At 32.3% G+C, this 18,024-nt stretch overlaps 2 protein-coding genes across 2 annotated transcripts in view; both read right to left on the bottom strand.

Moving 5' to 3' along the window:
* Positions 1-14,778, bottom strand: part of LOC129222885 (NADPH--cytochrome P450 reductase-like) — a 38,802-nt gene extending 24,024 nt beyond the window's left edge. The window contains 6 exon segments of the mRNA XM_054857449.1: positions 1,675-1,863; positions 3,843-3,967; positions 8,573-8,722; positions 11,565-11,694; positions 13,624-13,669; positions 14,658-14,778. Coding sequence (XP_054713424.1) covers positions 1,675-1,863; positions 3,843-3,967; positions 8,573-8,722; positions 11,565-11,694; positions 13,624-13,669; positions 14,658-14,778 — 761 coding nt within the window.
* LOC129223061 (cytochrome P450 3A8-like) overlaps positions 1-18,024 on the bottom strand; it is a 367,737-nt gene that overhangs the window by 81,944 nt on the left and 267,769 nt on the right. The gene's annotated exons all lie outside the window — the stretch shown is intronic.

Here is an 18,024-nt window from a genome sequence, read left to right as displayed (position 1 = left end):
ATAATTCTTTTACGTTTCTTAGTTAAAACTAAAAAAACCTCCCACTTTGAAATAGAAAGAAGAGTTTATAAGCCACTCAAAAGCAAGTGTTATTATACGCTGTAGTACCGGATTTTCGTTTGCTACAGTTCCCACAATGCACTGCAGTGAGGATTTTTACCCGCAGTGACGTCTGAATACTGTCCATTGGCAACTGTGCCAAGTCCCCAGTTATCGAAGTATCTTCAAAACTTCTAATAAAAAGAAACCGCAAACTAGTGCACAGTAAAAGTAGGGAAAAAAGTCTTTGTGCTTTTGCATTTATAATTGTCTAAATTAGAACATAACCTTTGATTTAGCTTTTCAAAAAGTAATGATATCCTAACAAAACATAAATGTGAAAAAGAATCCAAGTTCGGTCGAAATGAAGTTTGGGGTAGACTGTGTCACCAACAAAAAAAAGTTCAGACTTAAAAGGTTACCAAGTTCCATAGCAGTTACTCATAGAAGTTGGATTTTCCTATGATTTTCAATTCATTTAAAAAATAATTTTTTACTTTCTTTGATAATGGATTTAAAACTTGGCAAGTTTGAAAAAAAAAATAGTGATGACTCGCAAGTTTAAAATCCATTATCAAAGAAAGTAAAAAATTATTTTCTAAATGAATTGAAGAACATGGGAAAATCCAACTTCTATGAGGAACTGCTATGGAACTTGGTAACCGTTTAAATCTGAACTTTTTTTCTCGATGACACTGTCTACCCCGAACTTCATTTCGAGTGAACTTGGCTTCTTTTTCACATTTATGTTTTGTTAGGATCTTTCTTTCACATATCGATTATCATGCACAAATATTGCTTCAATGTTCAATATATAAAGGATGTAAAATCAAAATACATAATGAACGTACACAACGTTAATGTAAAATCTGAAAACTTACTAACTACTCTGGTTCTAAAGTAAAAAAAAAAACAATCTAGGGTATAATTAGAACATAATTACCCTTGTATAACATAGAAACAAGCAATGGAAGCAAAAGTATATGAATTTGCAAATGTTTCTCACCTAAATGCTTATTGTACGTTTTTAACACAGGTTTTAAACATTGAAACGTTTCTTAAATATGTGTAAAATCATCCATAAATAATATTCTATTACATCGGAATAAAAATGTATATCAAATGAGAAAACATGTCAAAACTTTAACAGCACAGATATGATAACCATTAACATGCATTTGCCATCTTCTTAAGCCAGGGGTGCCCACCTAGGCAGGGGGGAGGGGGAAAGGGTCATTGCACAGACTGTGCCAATGAAGTTTTTCGGGGGGGGGGGGGGGGTTGAGGGGTATTTTTCTCTTTGGAGGGGGAGGGGCTCTCGCTTTGGGGGTGTCTTTGCTACATTTAGGGGGTGCATCTTTGCTCTTAGGGTGGGGGCACCTCCGCCTAAGGAGAGGTTCCCAAACCTTCAAACATTGTAACCCAGTTTTCAGCAAACCAATCTTTAGCCTTCTACCTTTCTGATGCACTGAACGTTTCAAAAAGAAATTTGAAAAGAAAAAGAAAAGAAATTTGAATCTTTACAAATTTTTAATTTTAAACTCAGTTACAAAAATATCAGAGGAAAATGTCAGACATATTTTTAAACATTGTTTTAAATGATTTAGAAAACACAAAACCTTAATAAATACTTACGGTCGCTGATTCTTATAAGAATTCAATCTGGCAACTTCTCCACTGAATATCTTTTCTGATTCAATATCATCGTGAATAACTAGTTGATATTGACGCAAATTAATATCTTCACCAAGACTTTCAATATGAAAGAATTCACAAACTGCACCCCAGAACTTTTCTTTCCATGTAATAAAATCTTCTTCAATACTGCGAAAAGAAACAACAAAATAATGAAAGTTGTAACGCATTTTTTAAATACTTGTATTTTAGAAGAAAAAAAAAAAACTACAGTAGAAACCACAAAAATTAGTTACAAAATTAATCTAAAGTAGTATTATACCATCACAGGGTTCTCACTCTTCCAGTAGATTAAAAAATAGGGCCTTTATATGGCCTTTTTATGGCACAATTTAAAACTATTTAGGGCGACTACACGGCAATGTCCCACACCAATTTAAAAAAAATTACAATATAGTCCAAAATACGGTTCCCCTATGTTAAGCACATCAAGTTACGAAGGACGAATTCAAATGGGGAATTGGGTATGGGTAGAAAATAAGCAGACTTAAGAAGTGGTGAATCAAAACTACCCACAAATTGTTCACACTTTCTCTGTTCATCCTTTTTTTTTGCAACTGGACTTTCTTAGTTAGTGCATGTGCATTTGCATCTATGGTCACACTTAAGCTGGAGGAACAGTATGTTCATAGCTGCAAATAACTCAACAGTTCTTTTTATTTTAGAACATTTAGATTATAGCTGTTATTGGTCAGTATGGACCTGTGCAGATATTCATATGACCAGTACATAACTTGCAGTTTTTCTTAACAAACCATCAAAAAAAAAAAAAAAAAAATCTTAAATTTTCAACCCTCTTTATAATTTTTAACTTTAAAAGTAAAAATGCTAATGTTACTTTAAAACAATTACATGGTACATTTTGAGTTGCAATAACTCTGCAGCAAAAAATGTGTAGAAATAGCTAACAATGGTAACTAAAATTTTGGTTTTCCTCCTTTTCTTTTAAAGTTGCATTAACTTTGCACTGGCAGAACTGTAGAATTTCAAAATATAATAACAATTAGGGGTCCAACTAAGTAACATTTGGCAAACGAAATTCTCATGCACAAGTTGAATTACTACCGTATATACTCGCGTATTAGTTGAGAAATTTAGTACAAAAAATGAGATTAATAGTTAGGGGGGTCGACTTATACGCGGGGCAGAACTTCAAAAAATTTTCCAAAAAAATTTTGGGAAAAAAAAACACTCGAAAAACCTGATTATTTTCCCGATTTCAGACCAACTCTTTAAAGTAGATGCTATAGAAGTAAATATTTACACATTTCGCTATAATTTTATATTTACTGTAAAATAAAGACTAAATAGTTACAGTAAACGGGCAAAGTGCAAGAATCATCGTGTTCACAAATTTTCCCCGATAGTCGCACTCTAATACTCAGCTTATTAAAAATTCCGGCTACAGCACAGAATTTTATTGACTTTTATTCAAAATAAAAGCAACAAGTAACAAAAATCGTGATTGCAGAAGTGAACCCTTTGTGTGCAAAAGCATAATAATCAGACATGTTTTAACATAAAAATGTTCATTACATTTCAATTTCCTCCTTTTTATAACGTTTACATTTAAAATTAGCGGTAAAAGGTTTCTGATTTTTTCAGAAAGTAGGGGCTCAACTTATAAGGGGGTTTTTAATTTTTTCCCGATTCTCGTCCTAAAAGTAGAAGAGAGGGGGGTCGACTTATACGCGAGTATATACGGTAATACCATAAAATATGGGAAACTAAGAGGAGGATATTTATTGAAGTTTTATGAATATTCAAATGTTCAACAAAAATCAAATTTTGATGTCTTGTCTTTGGAACAAATTTTAATTTTCTAATGGAAGGAATAGAATTATCAACTTTTGTGAACTTGCATGCTCTTTGGTAATTTTCTAAGTGCATTTTTTTTCTCCAACCTGAACACAAGTCACACCCTTTACTTTCTACTTCTTCCCAAATACATAGGATATTCTTTTATGGGGAAAAAACCCATTTATCTAGTACTAAGGATAATAAACTTGTCAACATGGAAAAACTTTATTATAAAGACAACCTTATTTCACTTAACTTTAACGGATTAAGACATAAAAAAACAACATAAAAAATGAACTGGTGCTTACTTTGCATCATCATCTCCTAATCCAAGTTCCACAACTCTTGTAGCACCTAATTCCTCCAGCCGACTATCGACGTATGTCCCCATGGAATTATAGTGCTCATAAGTCTTGTTTCCGAGACCGAACACCTACAAATACACAGCACTTTCAGCAAAACTTTCAAAGTCTTCCATGGGAAGAAATTATTTAAAAAAAAAAAAAAAAAGGGTTTTACAAGGTGTTAGAATTTTTTGTACTAGGTATTCAATACTAGGTATAAAATTTCTTCTGGGTTGTACAAGTATCTTAAACATCCTACTTTGCCAGTATACTTTGTGGTACATTATTTTCCCTTTTCAGATTTACAAATACAATACAAATACAAAAGTGAACCAGCAACAGGCTCTGGGCCCAGCTAGACTGGTCCTAGTCAATTTACAACCCCAAATGAAGATCAATGGCCCTCTTAAAACTATCTACTTTCTTGCTCATTACCACCTCTTCCGGTAAGCTGTTCCAAGGTTCCACTACCCTGCTAAAATAATAATTTTTCCTCATATCCATGTTAGCCTGAGATTTAAATAGCTTAAAACAATGACCCTTGTCCTGTTGTCAGTGCTAAACTTCAGTCCCATACATCTTTCATTTTAATAAAGTTAAACAACTGAATCATGTTCCCTCGGTCTCTTCTTATTACCAAATTAAATTCCTTAAATTTTTCTTGAGTTCACTATTTTTAAGTGAATGAAGGAGAACTTTCAGGTTCTCGTTTTTTCAGCCGATCAACTTTCTTAGCCTTTCTCTATTCATCAATGAGACAGTGTACTTTACTGAAAGCTTTGTTTATTTAACTTACAGTAATCCAGGAGTTCCTAAAGTAGGTGCCACAAAGTTTCCAAGATATCAAAATATGTATGAGTAATAAGAGATAGACCAGGGTGCCATGAGAAAATTATAGTTCTTTAAAGGTCAGAAAAGTCAAAGAAGAAAATCAGAAAAGTTTGAGTACTCCTGCATGAACGTAAGGATTCTTTTCGGTTTCTTTTCTCATTTTCGCATTGGTCAAGTTCTATTTCTTGGATTTTACTATTTAAATTGCTCATTGTTCTGTTTTTTTTCTAGCTTTTCTCAGAGGTTTTTTCAAGCATAAGTTCAGCTTCCACATTGAAAAATTGAGGTCCTTGTAATCTTGATATAGGTGTCCGCAATTTGAATAGCCTAAAGGGAAATATTTAATTTTTATTTTCAGATTGAAGTACTTTTTACAGCAGCTAAATATTATTATTATTTTCAAACTTTTTAAAGTAAGCTGAATTACAGAAGCTCTGGTCTAACAAAACAAAAATTCTGATTTAAATCAAAATCTTTTTCCCATGGTATGGCCTATCCATATGTACAATTTAGCCAGTATGAAATATTCATCGGGGAAAAATACATACATGAGCCGCTCAGAAGCCAATGTGGTTAAGTCCAAAACACAAAAATTGGGAAAATTAATGTTTTTTGATACATCAGTTTTGAAAATTCTTGGTTTATTAATTTAATTAGAAAAGTGTATAGAATCTTTTTTAGAGGTGTAAACTCTGCAAAAAATCAAGATATGTACAGGATGTGTAAATAAAAACGTAAGTATTTATTGAAATAATCTTCTTAAAAATATTAGGACTTATACCTTTTGGCAACTGAAAAAGATGAGAAATTTATGTAAAAATAATAAAATAGCATTTATTGTCATAAGTTTTATGTTTATTCATCACAACAAACACCATCTTCTTCCGAGTTATTTAAATGTAAATCTTGATCTTCATGTGTTGTCCTTAATGTCCTGTAAAAGTCGTATTTAATTGGAGGTATATACTTTAATAAACATATGATGGCTTTTTTGTTTCTCTTGAAATTGTTCTGCCATTAGGATATAATATAGGTTGAGTTATATTTTTTAAATTTACTAGCCTATCTATTTTTTTTATATCAATTACATGAAAGGTATCAAAAATTATGTTTGAACTTAAGGCTGCTTGGGTTTGACCTTTCCAATTTTATCCATCTCATATTAAACCAATGGACTGTTAGTCCACTTGTTGATTTTTTTCTGTTGGTAACAGCTTCTTCCAATGGTTTTGTGGAAAGAAATTCTTGTTAATTCATTTTGACAACTCTGAAAGGGTTCTATTTTGTATCTTTTACTATTTTGTATTATATGATACCAGTTACTAGGTTATAAATATACAAATTTTTTTTACATAAACTTCTACAACTGCAAAATCAGTTTCATTGGGCAAATAACTGTGCCCACTTAATAAAAATTTAAGCTCAATTGATTCAGCTTTTATATCTTCACTCTGACACCAATTTCAATAAACTTAACAGTTTTTATATTTCAATTCTGTCCTGAACATGAATCTGAGTACATTATAATGTTTTGAAAATCCTTCGCATACAATTTAATATGTTTAGTTAAACACATTGACACTTCTTGTGAATCCTGCAATGCTTGGGTTATAGGCCAAACATACATGTAGCCCTCGTTAGCCTTTAAATCATGGCAACCAAGATTGTATACATATAAGTTTCTCTTGTAATAAGCCACTGATGTGGATAGTTTCAGGAATGGTAATGCTTTTTCTAAATCAAAACTAAACACGTATATTTCGTCTCAAGCTCTTAGTCGATCATTAGCCATACTATTACGGGCAATTTCTGCATTTCGCAAGCATTTGTCATGTTCAACTTCAGCTGCATTTTTTTCTTCATTTATTGTAGATAGTTTTTTATTACCAAATAATCAGATTTTGCACAAGTATCTTTTGAAGGTTGCTTAAAATGTAAGTTAAATTTTGTCGAAAATATATGGTAATAAAACTTTTCCTTTACTTGTACAATTTGCTCTTCATTACATTGTTTGACATACAGGTTATACATTTTTGCAATAGAAAGATCTGAATTTAAGTATCTGCGTCTGGGATTATGACTTTTTGTACTATGAATTTCTTGTTTTTCAGTGTTGCCAACAAATATCGAAAGAAGAAGAATTTAATTTTTATTGCAAAGTTTATGTAAAAAAATATTGATAAAATGTGGACTTATCCACAATGGCTTCTGAAATTATTATACAATATATTCAGAAGCTATTAAAAAAAGGGCTGTCTAACCTAGAAAAATGTAACCAACAAATAAATCCTTCAATAACTAAGAAGATTATTATTTATTTCATGAAAATTTCCAAAAATCAGAAAATAACAAAAAATGGACTTAGCCGCATTGGCTTCTGAGCGGCTCATATGTATCACGCAAACCAGGATCAAAATTTTAGCATGGTTAGGCCCATATCAAGTTTAATATTGCATCAAATTTAGTCATCACTTTTATTGATTTCAACTCATCAATTATGATGATAAAAGGAAAATATCTGAAAGCTAGAGACGTACCGAGTACTCGGTAACTACTCGGTACTCGGCCTACTCGGCCAATTTGCCGAGTACTCGGTACTCGGCCAAATTCTGATCAGATACTCGGCCAATACCGAGTAGTTGCAAAAAATTGAATATTGTCCAAGGCAGATACTAAAATTTATAGAAAAAAGAGCAAACATTATATTCTGCAAACATTTACAATTAAAATTTATAAGTCAAATTTTAAATTTTGAGAATAATGAAGTTTGTAATGCTTCAATGGAATAAATCTTTATTTTAATGTCCCCAAAGTTGATAAAAATTATTTATGTAAAATTATGCAAAAAAAAAAAAAAAAGTATAGAAAATATGGAATTTTTATGTTAAAAATGAATTTTTGTTACAAACAAAAATTAATTATAAAAAATTATTAAAATACCTTTGCTTAAAAAAATAAAAGGAAATAAAACAATGTTAAAAGCTTAGTGCAGGAACACTGCAGACATGTGTTTTGGCATAGCAAGGAATTCCTTTTTCAATGCATGACATGGGAGCTCGTGGATTTAAAGGCATCCGACAAAATTTCAGATTTTTTTTTGTCGAATGTCTTAACATTCTTTAGCTCACATGTTATGCACTGAAAAAGACGTTCCTTGTAACAAGGGGGGGGGGGGGCAGAAACACATGTCTGCAGTGTTCCAGCACATTTGTTGTATTAAAATTATTTATGTTTTGCGGACTAAAACTATAATTGATTGGTATAAATTTGTTTTAATTCCAACTTGATTAATCATAACCTTTTATTTATTTATTTTTAATTTTAAAAATATTTTTTTTGTAAAATTTTTGACACAAACAAAATTGTTTATATAATGTGTAAATTGAATTTCAGCAGGAATTTAGTTTTAAAAACTATTATATGGACAAGGAGGTCTATACTACTATTCCAATAAGTTCAAAATTCATCAAATGTGTGTCGGTGGTTCTTCATAATACATAATTGGTACTTGGTAACTCGGCCGAGTAGTAAAAGGCCGAGTACTCGGTACTCGGCTACTCGGCGAAAGTGCTACTCGGTACGTCTCAACTGAAAGCTCTTATAATTTTTCTGGGGATAGAAGACTTACACTGTGTAGTGATTACAAATGATGGAAGCATATTTACTACTTGAAACAAGCAGTATTTCTTACAAATGGTTGCTTGTTATGTCTAGCTCATGCAACACCTTTTTTTTCATATTCTATTGATTTATTATTAAGGCTAAAAGGAGGAACAATCAATCAATATATATATATATATATATGTTTATTGTCTTCTTTTACAGAATATCTACACTATAATACCTAATAGGTGTTTACTTACTGCATAATTCAAGCCACTTAGATCAGCTTCACCAGCCTGCAACCACTGGTAAAATTCTTGAGCATTATCGGTGGGGTCCCCTTCACCATATGTTGCCATACAAAATATTGCCAGAGAATTTTCAACTTCAGAAACTTGTACGAGATCTTCCTAAAATTAAAAGTCCTTAAAATACATTGATTCCATTATTTAAAATTCTAATATTTAAGAAAAGATACTTTCAGTTAGGAATGAAACTGATTGAACAATTATCAGTAGATCTATGAGACTAAAAGTGATACAAATGACACAGAGCATTTTACAAACATCCAAATGCTTAGAACTTATATTAAAAATACTATAGAACTTATAAAATTGTATGCAATAAATAAAATTTTATATTAACAGCACATTCCTTGAGGGCCAGAAAAATGCTGTGTTCTTGTCCCAAAAATATGCAGATTCTGCACATATGTAACTATATGACTGCTAATTGTACAGAAACAAGTACCAAAGAGGTTAGATAAATATTTAAAAACCTAACAAATATTTAAAAATAGCAATATGTTTTCCCACAGTGAGGAACAAAATTTTCAATACCTCAGTTTTATTTTTGGGTGCCAACAAGTAAAGAGTTTTGGAGCCAAACAGTAGCCCTATGTCGAAATTGTCAGAAATGGTGATAAAGAAATGTAATGAGGGCTTGATTTACCAATGGACATGACAAAAATTATTGACCAATATTTTCAAAGACAGGGAAAGGATTTTCTTTAATGAATTCAAAAACATTATCAAAAGAAAAACCTATAATTACAACACAAATTATTTTTCATTAATGTTTAGGTTGTGTCCTGAGTGAAATAGTTTGCCATGTTGATGTGGTATAAGTGAAATAAAGATTGACTACCCCCATGTTTACACCCCGGTACTTGAGTCTATAGTCATGCATATGCAATCACAAAAAAAAAAAAAAAAAAAAAAAAAAAAAAAAAAAAAAAAAAAAATAAATAAATAAATAAATAAAATAATAAAAATACAATTACAGAACTTTTTTTAGCTTTACAATTCAAGGGGGCCCCTGCAGATGTGTCAGGCTATTGTTTTACCAAATTTTTTAAATCGGACCCGTACTATAATGGACATTATCAGGCTCAAAAAACTAGTTGTTTCTGAAATATTTTGTTTCACTAAACATGAAAATTACCATAAATAGTTCAGATCAGCTCTTGTTTTCAAGATACAGAGCCAGCTGGGGTAATGTAATCTCAATAATGCCGATGTTCTCTTTGCGTATAGAAGCACCTCCTATGGATCTGAGTATCTTTTACACTTAGACCCCTGCTGCAGATGGAACATCTCATTGCATAATACACGAATATATTTCAAGAAGTTTAATTTTCATGAAAGAAATGTCCATAATAGATCTCTAGTATATCCAAATAGCTTTCTGTTTCTATTCCTGCTCATTCTGCTGGAATAATGAAGAACTTTGTGGAAGCTGTGAACAAAGATGGCTTTCCAATACCTTAGAGAGAAATTTCCAAGATAGATTGAAGCTAATGTTAATTAGATAATTTTTAACTGCCCTTCAAATAAGTATAATTATGAAGATCCCTGTTTTCAATTAAAAGTTTCATAGGGCAAGAGAAAAACACCTTGGAAGCCTTTAAAGATATGTTACGAGAATTTCTAGGCAACAGAGAAAACGAGAACTACCAACAGTTGATCAAAAAACTCCTGCAGAGTTCTGTGTCCACTGATGAAATGTAAGTCCTTGAAACTCCGTTTCTTCCACTTTCTCTAGGAATTTCCCCCCAAAAATTGTTGAGCTCTAAGTGACAAGCAAGGCTTCACCAAGATATCTCTGCAATGGAACACAGATATCAGGGTTGCTGGGCTAAGTTAACGCTCGCAGAATACTGTTGGACTATTACAAGAGATGCTTCTTCTTTGACAAAACAAAAAGTTATTGTAAAAAAAAAACGTTTAGAAATCGGCTAAAGGCAACCTTCGATTTCTTAAAAATTAACACTCTTTAATGAAACAGAACTCATTCAATTATATTTTTCCTTTTCAATGTTACTTTCCCACCAATGAGTGGTTGCTCTGTATCTCTCTTTAGAGGTGTTTTGCGTATCTTGAAAACAAGAGCTAATAAAAAAAAATCATTTAACAAATTTGTTTTTTTTTTTCAACCCAAATTAGTAAGAATTTGTTATTTATAAACAATATGCAGATACAATTGTATTTTTTGTTCCCTAGTGTAATTTAGGCCGACAAAACATCAAGCTAGTTAGAAGGGAACAGCATTTAGACAAATATGCCCTTTTGATATCAAAACGAGCTGTGTGCATCACATGACTTCCTTTTACTCCAATTTAATGTCATTTTCTCATTATTGGCAGTTCTAATATGATTCAATAGTTTACTCTCTAAATATCAACAACAGTGGCCAAATTGAAACCAGATTTAAAAAAAATAAATAAAAATAAAATCTAAAAAAATTTTTTAAAAATAAATTGCCAAACTTGTCGCCAAGTTGGCGACAAACCTGGCGATATATTGCCAAGTGTCCGCCAAATTATAACACCACTTGAGCTTATATCGAAATTAACAATGATTTCCCCCAAAAAAGGGGCAAAAGATCCCCTTTGGAGCATCCGAATGCAACCAAAAAGGAAGGTGCACAACTAGACCCCACTAGGAGTCTATGCACTAAATTTCAACTTTCCAGGACATTCCGTTCTTGAGTTATGCGACATAGAGATGTCACGAGAAAACTTGTTGTAATTAACTCGGGGATCACATATCCAAGTGTGGTCGGGTTGAAAAAAAAAAACTCAACATTCATTCGGGGGAGAGCAAAATGGAAATTAAGGACGATTTTTGGGTGAAAAATTTTTTGTGAATACAATATTTCCTTTTTTGTAAAAGGAAGTAAAAATAAGTTAAAAGTAAGATAGTTAAAAGAAAGAATAAGTTAAAAGTAAGTAGCAAAGACTATAAAATTTACCATATCATATTCTTCTGGATCAGCAACCATAGCTTTCATTCTGTAACGACTGGCTTCTTTAGCCAATCGTGCAGCAAATTCTTCTGCAGTACCTGTTTGTGAACCATAAAAAACGACAATATTTCGGCCCCTATAAAATCAAATCATTTAAAAGTTATGAAGGATCATTTATAGAGATAAAACTAAAATAATAATAACAATAATAATGCATCCAACCCCTGGCATTCATTTGAATTTTGACATCTTAAAATCAAATTATGCTTTTTGCAATCACGAATCGTGACAGGACCTTACTCATTGGATTTTTTGTTTCTACAAATGGAATGGAAATGGAGAAAAAATTCGCACCCATCATATTATGACTGGTGTTTTTCTAGATCAGGTAATACGAGGCATATCCATTAAAAAAAAAAGGTAATTAGAATGCAGAAACAGATATGGTTATTCTGACCAATTTGCATCCATGCATACACTTATTATTAGGGCTAGGCGATGTAGGAATTTCTATGTTGTGATGCATCGTCAACCTTACATCGAGGTGTAAGTTTTTTTAAATTTTTTTTATTATAATTAACTTGCTTGTTTAAATTTTACAAAATATCTGCAAGGAATTGAAAATCATGTCAGATATGAATTAACAGGTTCTAGCACCATAAAGGAATTTATTATATTATAAAGTAGTGGTAAAGCACAAGTTTTGAGATTAACCTGTTTTTTTCAATGCAATCAAATGTGAGTAAACGGATGCAAAGTCATGCATTTCAAAAGCTCACATGTTCTTGCATTAAAAAAAAGTTCCTTGTAATCTGTGTGTGGGGGGGGGGGGGAGGGGACGCACAAGGTGACACTCAAAAAGGATTTCACAGTTTATATTTAAAAAAAATTTAATTCTGAAAATTTTCATCAATATATCTTAAATTATATTTAATCCAACAAATTTTACACAACTAGCCCACTATTGCAGGGGGGAGGGGGAGGTTACATATGTCGTTTAGGGCAAATTTTGCATAAAATTTGATTTACAGTTTCCCAAACTCTTGTTACGACACAAAAATAGGAATGAATTGATTCAATTTCACATTTACATAAACATTTATAAAAAATTTTAAGGGGGGGGGGGGGTTCGAGTGACACTGCGAGTTACTGAACCATGTGAAAACTGTGCTAGGAACTCCACTGCTTGTAACACCAGAATGCATGTCTACAATTTTTGTTGATATTTTGCATTTTTTCTGGCAAGTGACTATACGATAAACTTACTAGTTCATCCATATATCTTTCGTCAATAACTAAAAACATGTGTGTATTTTTGGGAGAAATGAAAGTCTAACTCTTTGCACCTCCATTGTTAAGCCAAATTGGACTGACACACTGCTAATTAATATTAGTGTAAAAAAATTAGAGATTAAAACGGCAGCAACCAAGGACCGGTGTCTGTACATCAGAGCAGTATTAATGCATCTGTTTAGAGAAAAATTCTAAACTGGTTTAATGATGTGGGATGCACCCCGGTTTTTGGAGATGCATCGCCCAGCCCTGCTTATTATAAAGATTATTTTTACAGAATATACTGTTATGGTACTTTTATTTCTTATTAATCTTAAATGATAAGAATTAGTAACCTGGAAATTTTGAATGAAAACGAAGTTTTGCATTTAAATTCTTTTTTATAGGGTTTTTTTTTTTTCTGAAAAAATGTGGTTTTGCACAAAACTCCTACTTTTTAAAGTAAAATCTGTTTGAGTGAAGCCTTGAAAAAAAATAATAAAAAAGAAAATGGCATGAATCAAATCACAGACAACTTGTAACCATAACAATGAAAAAATTAGTTTTTTTAAAAATAAGTATTAAAAACAACGAGCTAGACAAATTGTCATCATGATAATTTGGGAAAATTAAAGGGACATCAACAATGGTCAAATGAATATAATTAGCAATTTGTGATTGCTCAAAAAACATTGATTTGAAAATAAAATCTTCAGAATTAAAAATAATTTTGAAATATTTATGAGATTTTAAAGTGATAAATAAATAGAGATGAAAGAATTCAAAACTTACAGTAGCTTTCATCTTTGATATAAAACTGGAATCTGATAATTCAACACTATCCATTCGACTAAAAAAAGAAAAAATACATATTCATCAAAATAATGTACAAAATAGATAAAAGAAAACCATTAAGTTAAATATATATATTTAAAATTTTTAAGATGATTTAGTAACATGAAAATCACATACAATACAGTTACAGCTCTAAAAAAGAAATTCATTTCTTAAATATTAATAAAGGTTTTTACTGGGTGATCTATAAAATTCAATATTAAATTTGAGAGAAACAAAAAAGATGATTCCAGCTGATTATTAAAATTCAGAAGATTTTTTATTGAATAAATAAGACTCAAATGATGCATTTTCAATGAGTTTTTCTGCAGAATTCTTATGAGCATGAAATGAAGCATGAAATATATTTTTCAAACCAGATAACATTAAATATTATGATAGATACATGAACTTCTACCTGACTGCTAGAAAAATATAACCTATAATTTCTAGAATAAATATAATCTATATATCTATAATTAAAATAGCTAGAAAAAGGCCTCAAAATTTAATGAAAAATGATCCGACATTTACAATTTTTGCACATATGCTTGAAAAGATTTGGTTTTGCAACAGTGATTGCTTTACTGTAGGGATTTTTTTCTGAAATTCTAATCACTGAAAAATCTCTTTTTTGGGGAATTTGTTGTTTTGATGGAAATGTGAGAGATATTTACTTCATTAGTCGAGTTTGGGAGCTTCCCAAACGAACCTGGAGAGTTGGCATTCATATTAAATATTAAAATCTGGGTTGTTCAAAGGGGTCCTTTTTAAATACGGTTGGCTCTTTGCTTAACAACACTCTATTTAACGACAGCTTTTTCGGTCCCAGATAGTCCACTATAGTGTTAAAAGCATTCTACTTAAGGATGACATTTTGTGATCCCTTGAAAGTCGTTAAACAGAGAGCGAACTGCACTCATAATAATATTAAACACACAATATTCTAAAGAACTATTTTAACAGAAATTTAGTGTAATAATGTAACAACAACCAAACTAGCTTACTCTAACTGAAAAGATCGTGTTTCTGTTTTCTTTTTCCTGAAGAAAATCCAATAAATAGCTAGCCCACATAGCCCGGCAAGAATTACAACATCGACTAGACCAAACATTTGTTCAGCAATTAGGCTTTCTTCTGAGGTTTGGTTTGATGAATCACTTTTTTGAGGTTCAACAGTCATTTTGAACTGAAAGAAAATAAAAGATAAGATTATACAGTGAAATTCGATTACAACGAATACCAATACAACAAAATTTCCACTTCAACGAAATGAATTTTCAGTTCCAATGTAATTGTTACATAGTCAGTGGCGGATCACCGAATAGGCGCATGAGGCGCTAGCGGGGGCCTCCAGCAAAGCAAGGGGCCTCGGAGCCGCGTCACTTCCTAAAAGATGGAAAGTCAAAATTTTTAGTGGAAAATGCTCAAAACTGCTGGAAATTTACACTTAGTCATGGATTTTAGGCGCGGGCTGATTGCTCCCTATAGGGCCCCCTGCGTCTAAAGGGGCCCCAGGCTTCAGCTGTCTTCGTTTGAATTTTTCCGGGAAAAAAACTTTCTTTTGAGAATTTACCATGGAAAGTCATAATTTTGAGTGGAAAATGCTCAAAACTCATGGAAATTGACAGTTAGTCATGGATTTCAGGCGCGGGTTGATTGCTCTCAATAGGGCCCCCCTGCGTCTGAAGGAGTCCCAGGATTCAGCTGCCTTCGTTTGAATTTTTTTGGGGAGAAAAAACTCTCTTTTGAGAATTTGCCATGGAAAGTCATAATTTTGAGTGAAAAATGCTCAAAACCCATGGAATTGACAGTTAGCATGGATTTTAGGCGCGGGCTGATTGCTCCCAATATAGGGCCCCCTGCGTCTAAAGGGGCCCCAGACTTCAGCTGCCTTCGTTAGAATTTTTCTGGGACAAAAACTTTCTTTTGAGAATTTGCCATGGAAAATCAAAATTTTGAGTGGAAAATGCTCAAAAGTCCTGTAAATTGACAGTTTGTCATGGATTTTAGGCGCGGGCTGGTTGCTCCCAATAGGGCCCCCTGCGTCTAAAGGGCCCCCAGACTTCAGTTGTCTTCGTTTGGATTTTTCTGGAAGAAAAAACTGTTTTTTTTTTTTTTTTGTGTGGATATGCCTTGGAAAATCATAATTTTGAGTGGAAAATGCTCAAACCTACTGGAAATTGACAATTAGTCATGGATTTTAGATGCTGGCTGATTGCTCCCAATAATTCCCCCTGCATCTTAAGGGGCCTCAGGCTTCTGGTGGCTTTGTTTAAATTTTTCCAGAAGAGAAATTTTGGACATTTTTTTTTTTTTGTATGTGTATAAGGTTTAAAGTTTCAAAATATATATTTGTTTCTTTCCTCCGGAAAACTTCATCTAGCATATTTCGCACTGTACCGTAACTCAGCACTTTTTCTGAGATAGGAGAATTCCCGCTTTTTTCTTCAAGGTCGTATTTTGTCCCTGAGAAAGTGCGGTGTTAGATAAGAAGTAACAAAAGGAAAGGCATTTTTATGGCACTAAGACAGGGGAGTTGGGTTGACCTTGGAAAATCGCCGCGAGAACTTTTCTGTCCGGTACATTTCAATCCAATTCAGTAGTTCAGTCAGTGAGTGTTGTCTTGTAAGTGTTCAGAATCTTGCTAGTTTAATGAAAGAAAAAAGCATTTACAAAAATAAAACAGCCCTGGGATTTAGGTGAGCAATCACACTTTTTTTTCTCCAATGCGTTTTCCTTTTTGGTCATAAGTTTAAAAACGAAATTGTTTCAAAAGAGTCGGGAAAAGTTCTTTTTGAGGCAATGCTCCTACGCAACATTCTTTTTACGATGCTGAATTTTTCCTGCTGCCGAGCAGGGCTGCGGAGTCGGAAGGAAAATGGTTGACTCCGACTCCAAGATTTTAAAACATCTGACTCCGACTGCGGCTTTTTTATTTTTTTAAATTTATTTTTTCAAATCCCCCTTATGGGAAGGGGGGAAAACTCCTAAATAGAGATTCAAATATTAATTCCTTTTTAATGAAATTTTCGCGTTGTATTTTATTGTAAACCTAAGATGCATACAACGTTAGAAATTCAATATGAAAATCAAATTATCCGATAGGTGCGATTTCTAAAGTAAAATTACTAAAAAGTCCCATTTTTTAAAAAAATGAAAAAGATTAATTTGCTCCCCTTTAATGTTTAACAGATGCTGATCAAATCATGTGCTTTCAATTTTTGAAAGCACTGAGAAGAGTGAGAGAAAGAGTTTTGAAAGAAAAAAAAACTTTTTTGCTAAGTCGAAAAGCTTTTCTCTTGAGAGGTGGCGCCCCTCCCCCTCCCTCCCGGGTGGCACTCATCTGGTGGGTGACACCTCAACTTAATTTCAGAGTTTATACAAATTGAGATTCTTTAATTCTGAAAAAAATTCCCCAATAATAAATCTTAAATTTCATCTTAAAAATTTCAACAAAAATATTGCACTATATTGCGGAGAGAGGTCGTGTACATGTACGTCTGGAGCAAATTTTACACAAAATGCGGCGGTATACAGCTTTGTACGAATAGCTTTAACTAGATACCTACATTTCTTGGCTCAATTTTTAATTTTAATTTTTTAATTGACGGCTTCAGAATGAACCTTAATATGAAGATTTTAGGATTAATTATAATTATTGAGTGTTGTAAGCAATAAATCATATACTAATTTTATTTTGTACTTTTCAGTGTTAACCAAGCTTTCTTAGATAAAATTTTTAGAATTAAAAAAACATTTGGGGGGGGGGGGGAGTGTTGTACCTTGGAGCACTGCTAATTTCTAAGAATCTATTTTTAGCAGCCGTGTTTTTATGATCTCTAATAGTAACTTTTCACCCTAAATGGTGCCATAGTAAAAATCAGCATCAAATGAGTAAAATTGACGATTTTGTGAGAGAAAGCGAATTTCATGACTCAAAAGTAAATATTTTCTTCTTTTTCATTTCATTTTCCGTCTTTGTATGTATTTGTAAATTTAGTCAACTGAATTTTATTCTGTTATAAAAAAGAAGTACTTTCATTATTTTCTCATAAGCAAATTATTTATAGTGCTTCTAGATTGACCATCTTTTTGGTTTTCATTAAATTGGTGATTGTACCTTAGGAAAGCCAAACATTTTGTACCTTAGGACACGTTCCAAGGTACAACATATGCATGATTCTTAATAATTAAGATATGTTTAGGAACATGGAACAATGTTCTAATCTTATATGTAGTCTTTTAAACAACTTTTTCTTTTCTGGTGCAAAATTGGTTCAAGTATAAAAAGGCTGTTTCCTGAATCATGAAGACTTTCCCATAGAACAACAGGATGTGTCCCAAGGTACAATAGGAT

The sequence above is a fragment of the Uloborus diversus genome, chromosome 5 (assembly GCF_026930045.1).
Source record: "Uloborus diversus isolate 005 chromosome 5, Udiv.v.3.1, whole genome shotgun sequence".
NCBI classification, from domain to species: Eukaryota; Metazoa; Arthropoda; class Arachnida; order Araneae; family Uloboridae; genus Uloborus; species Uloborus diversus.
This window is presented reverse-complemented; position numbering and strand designations above follow the sequence as displayed.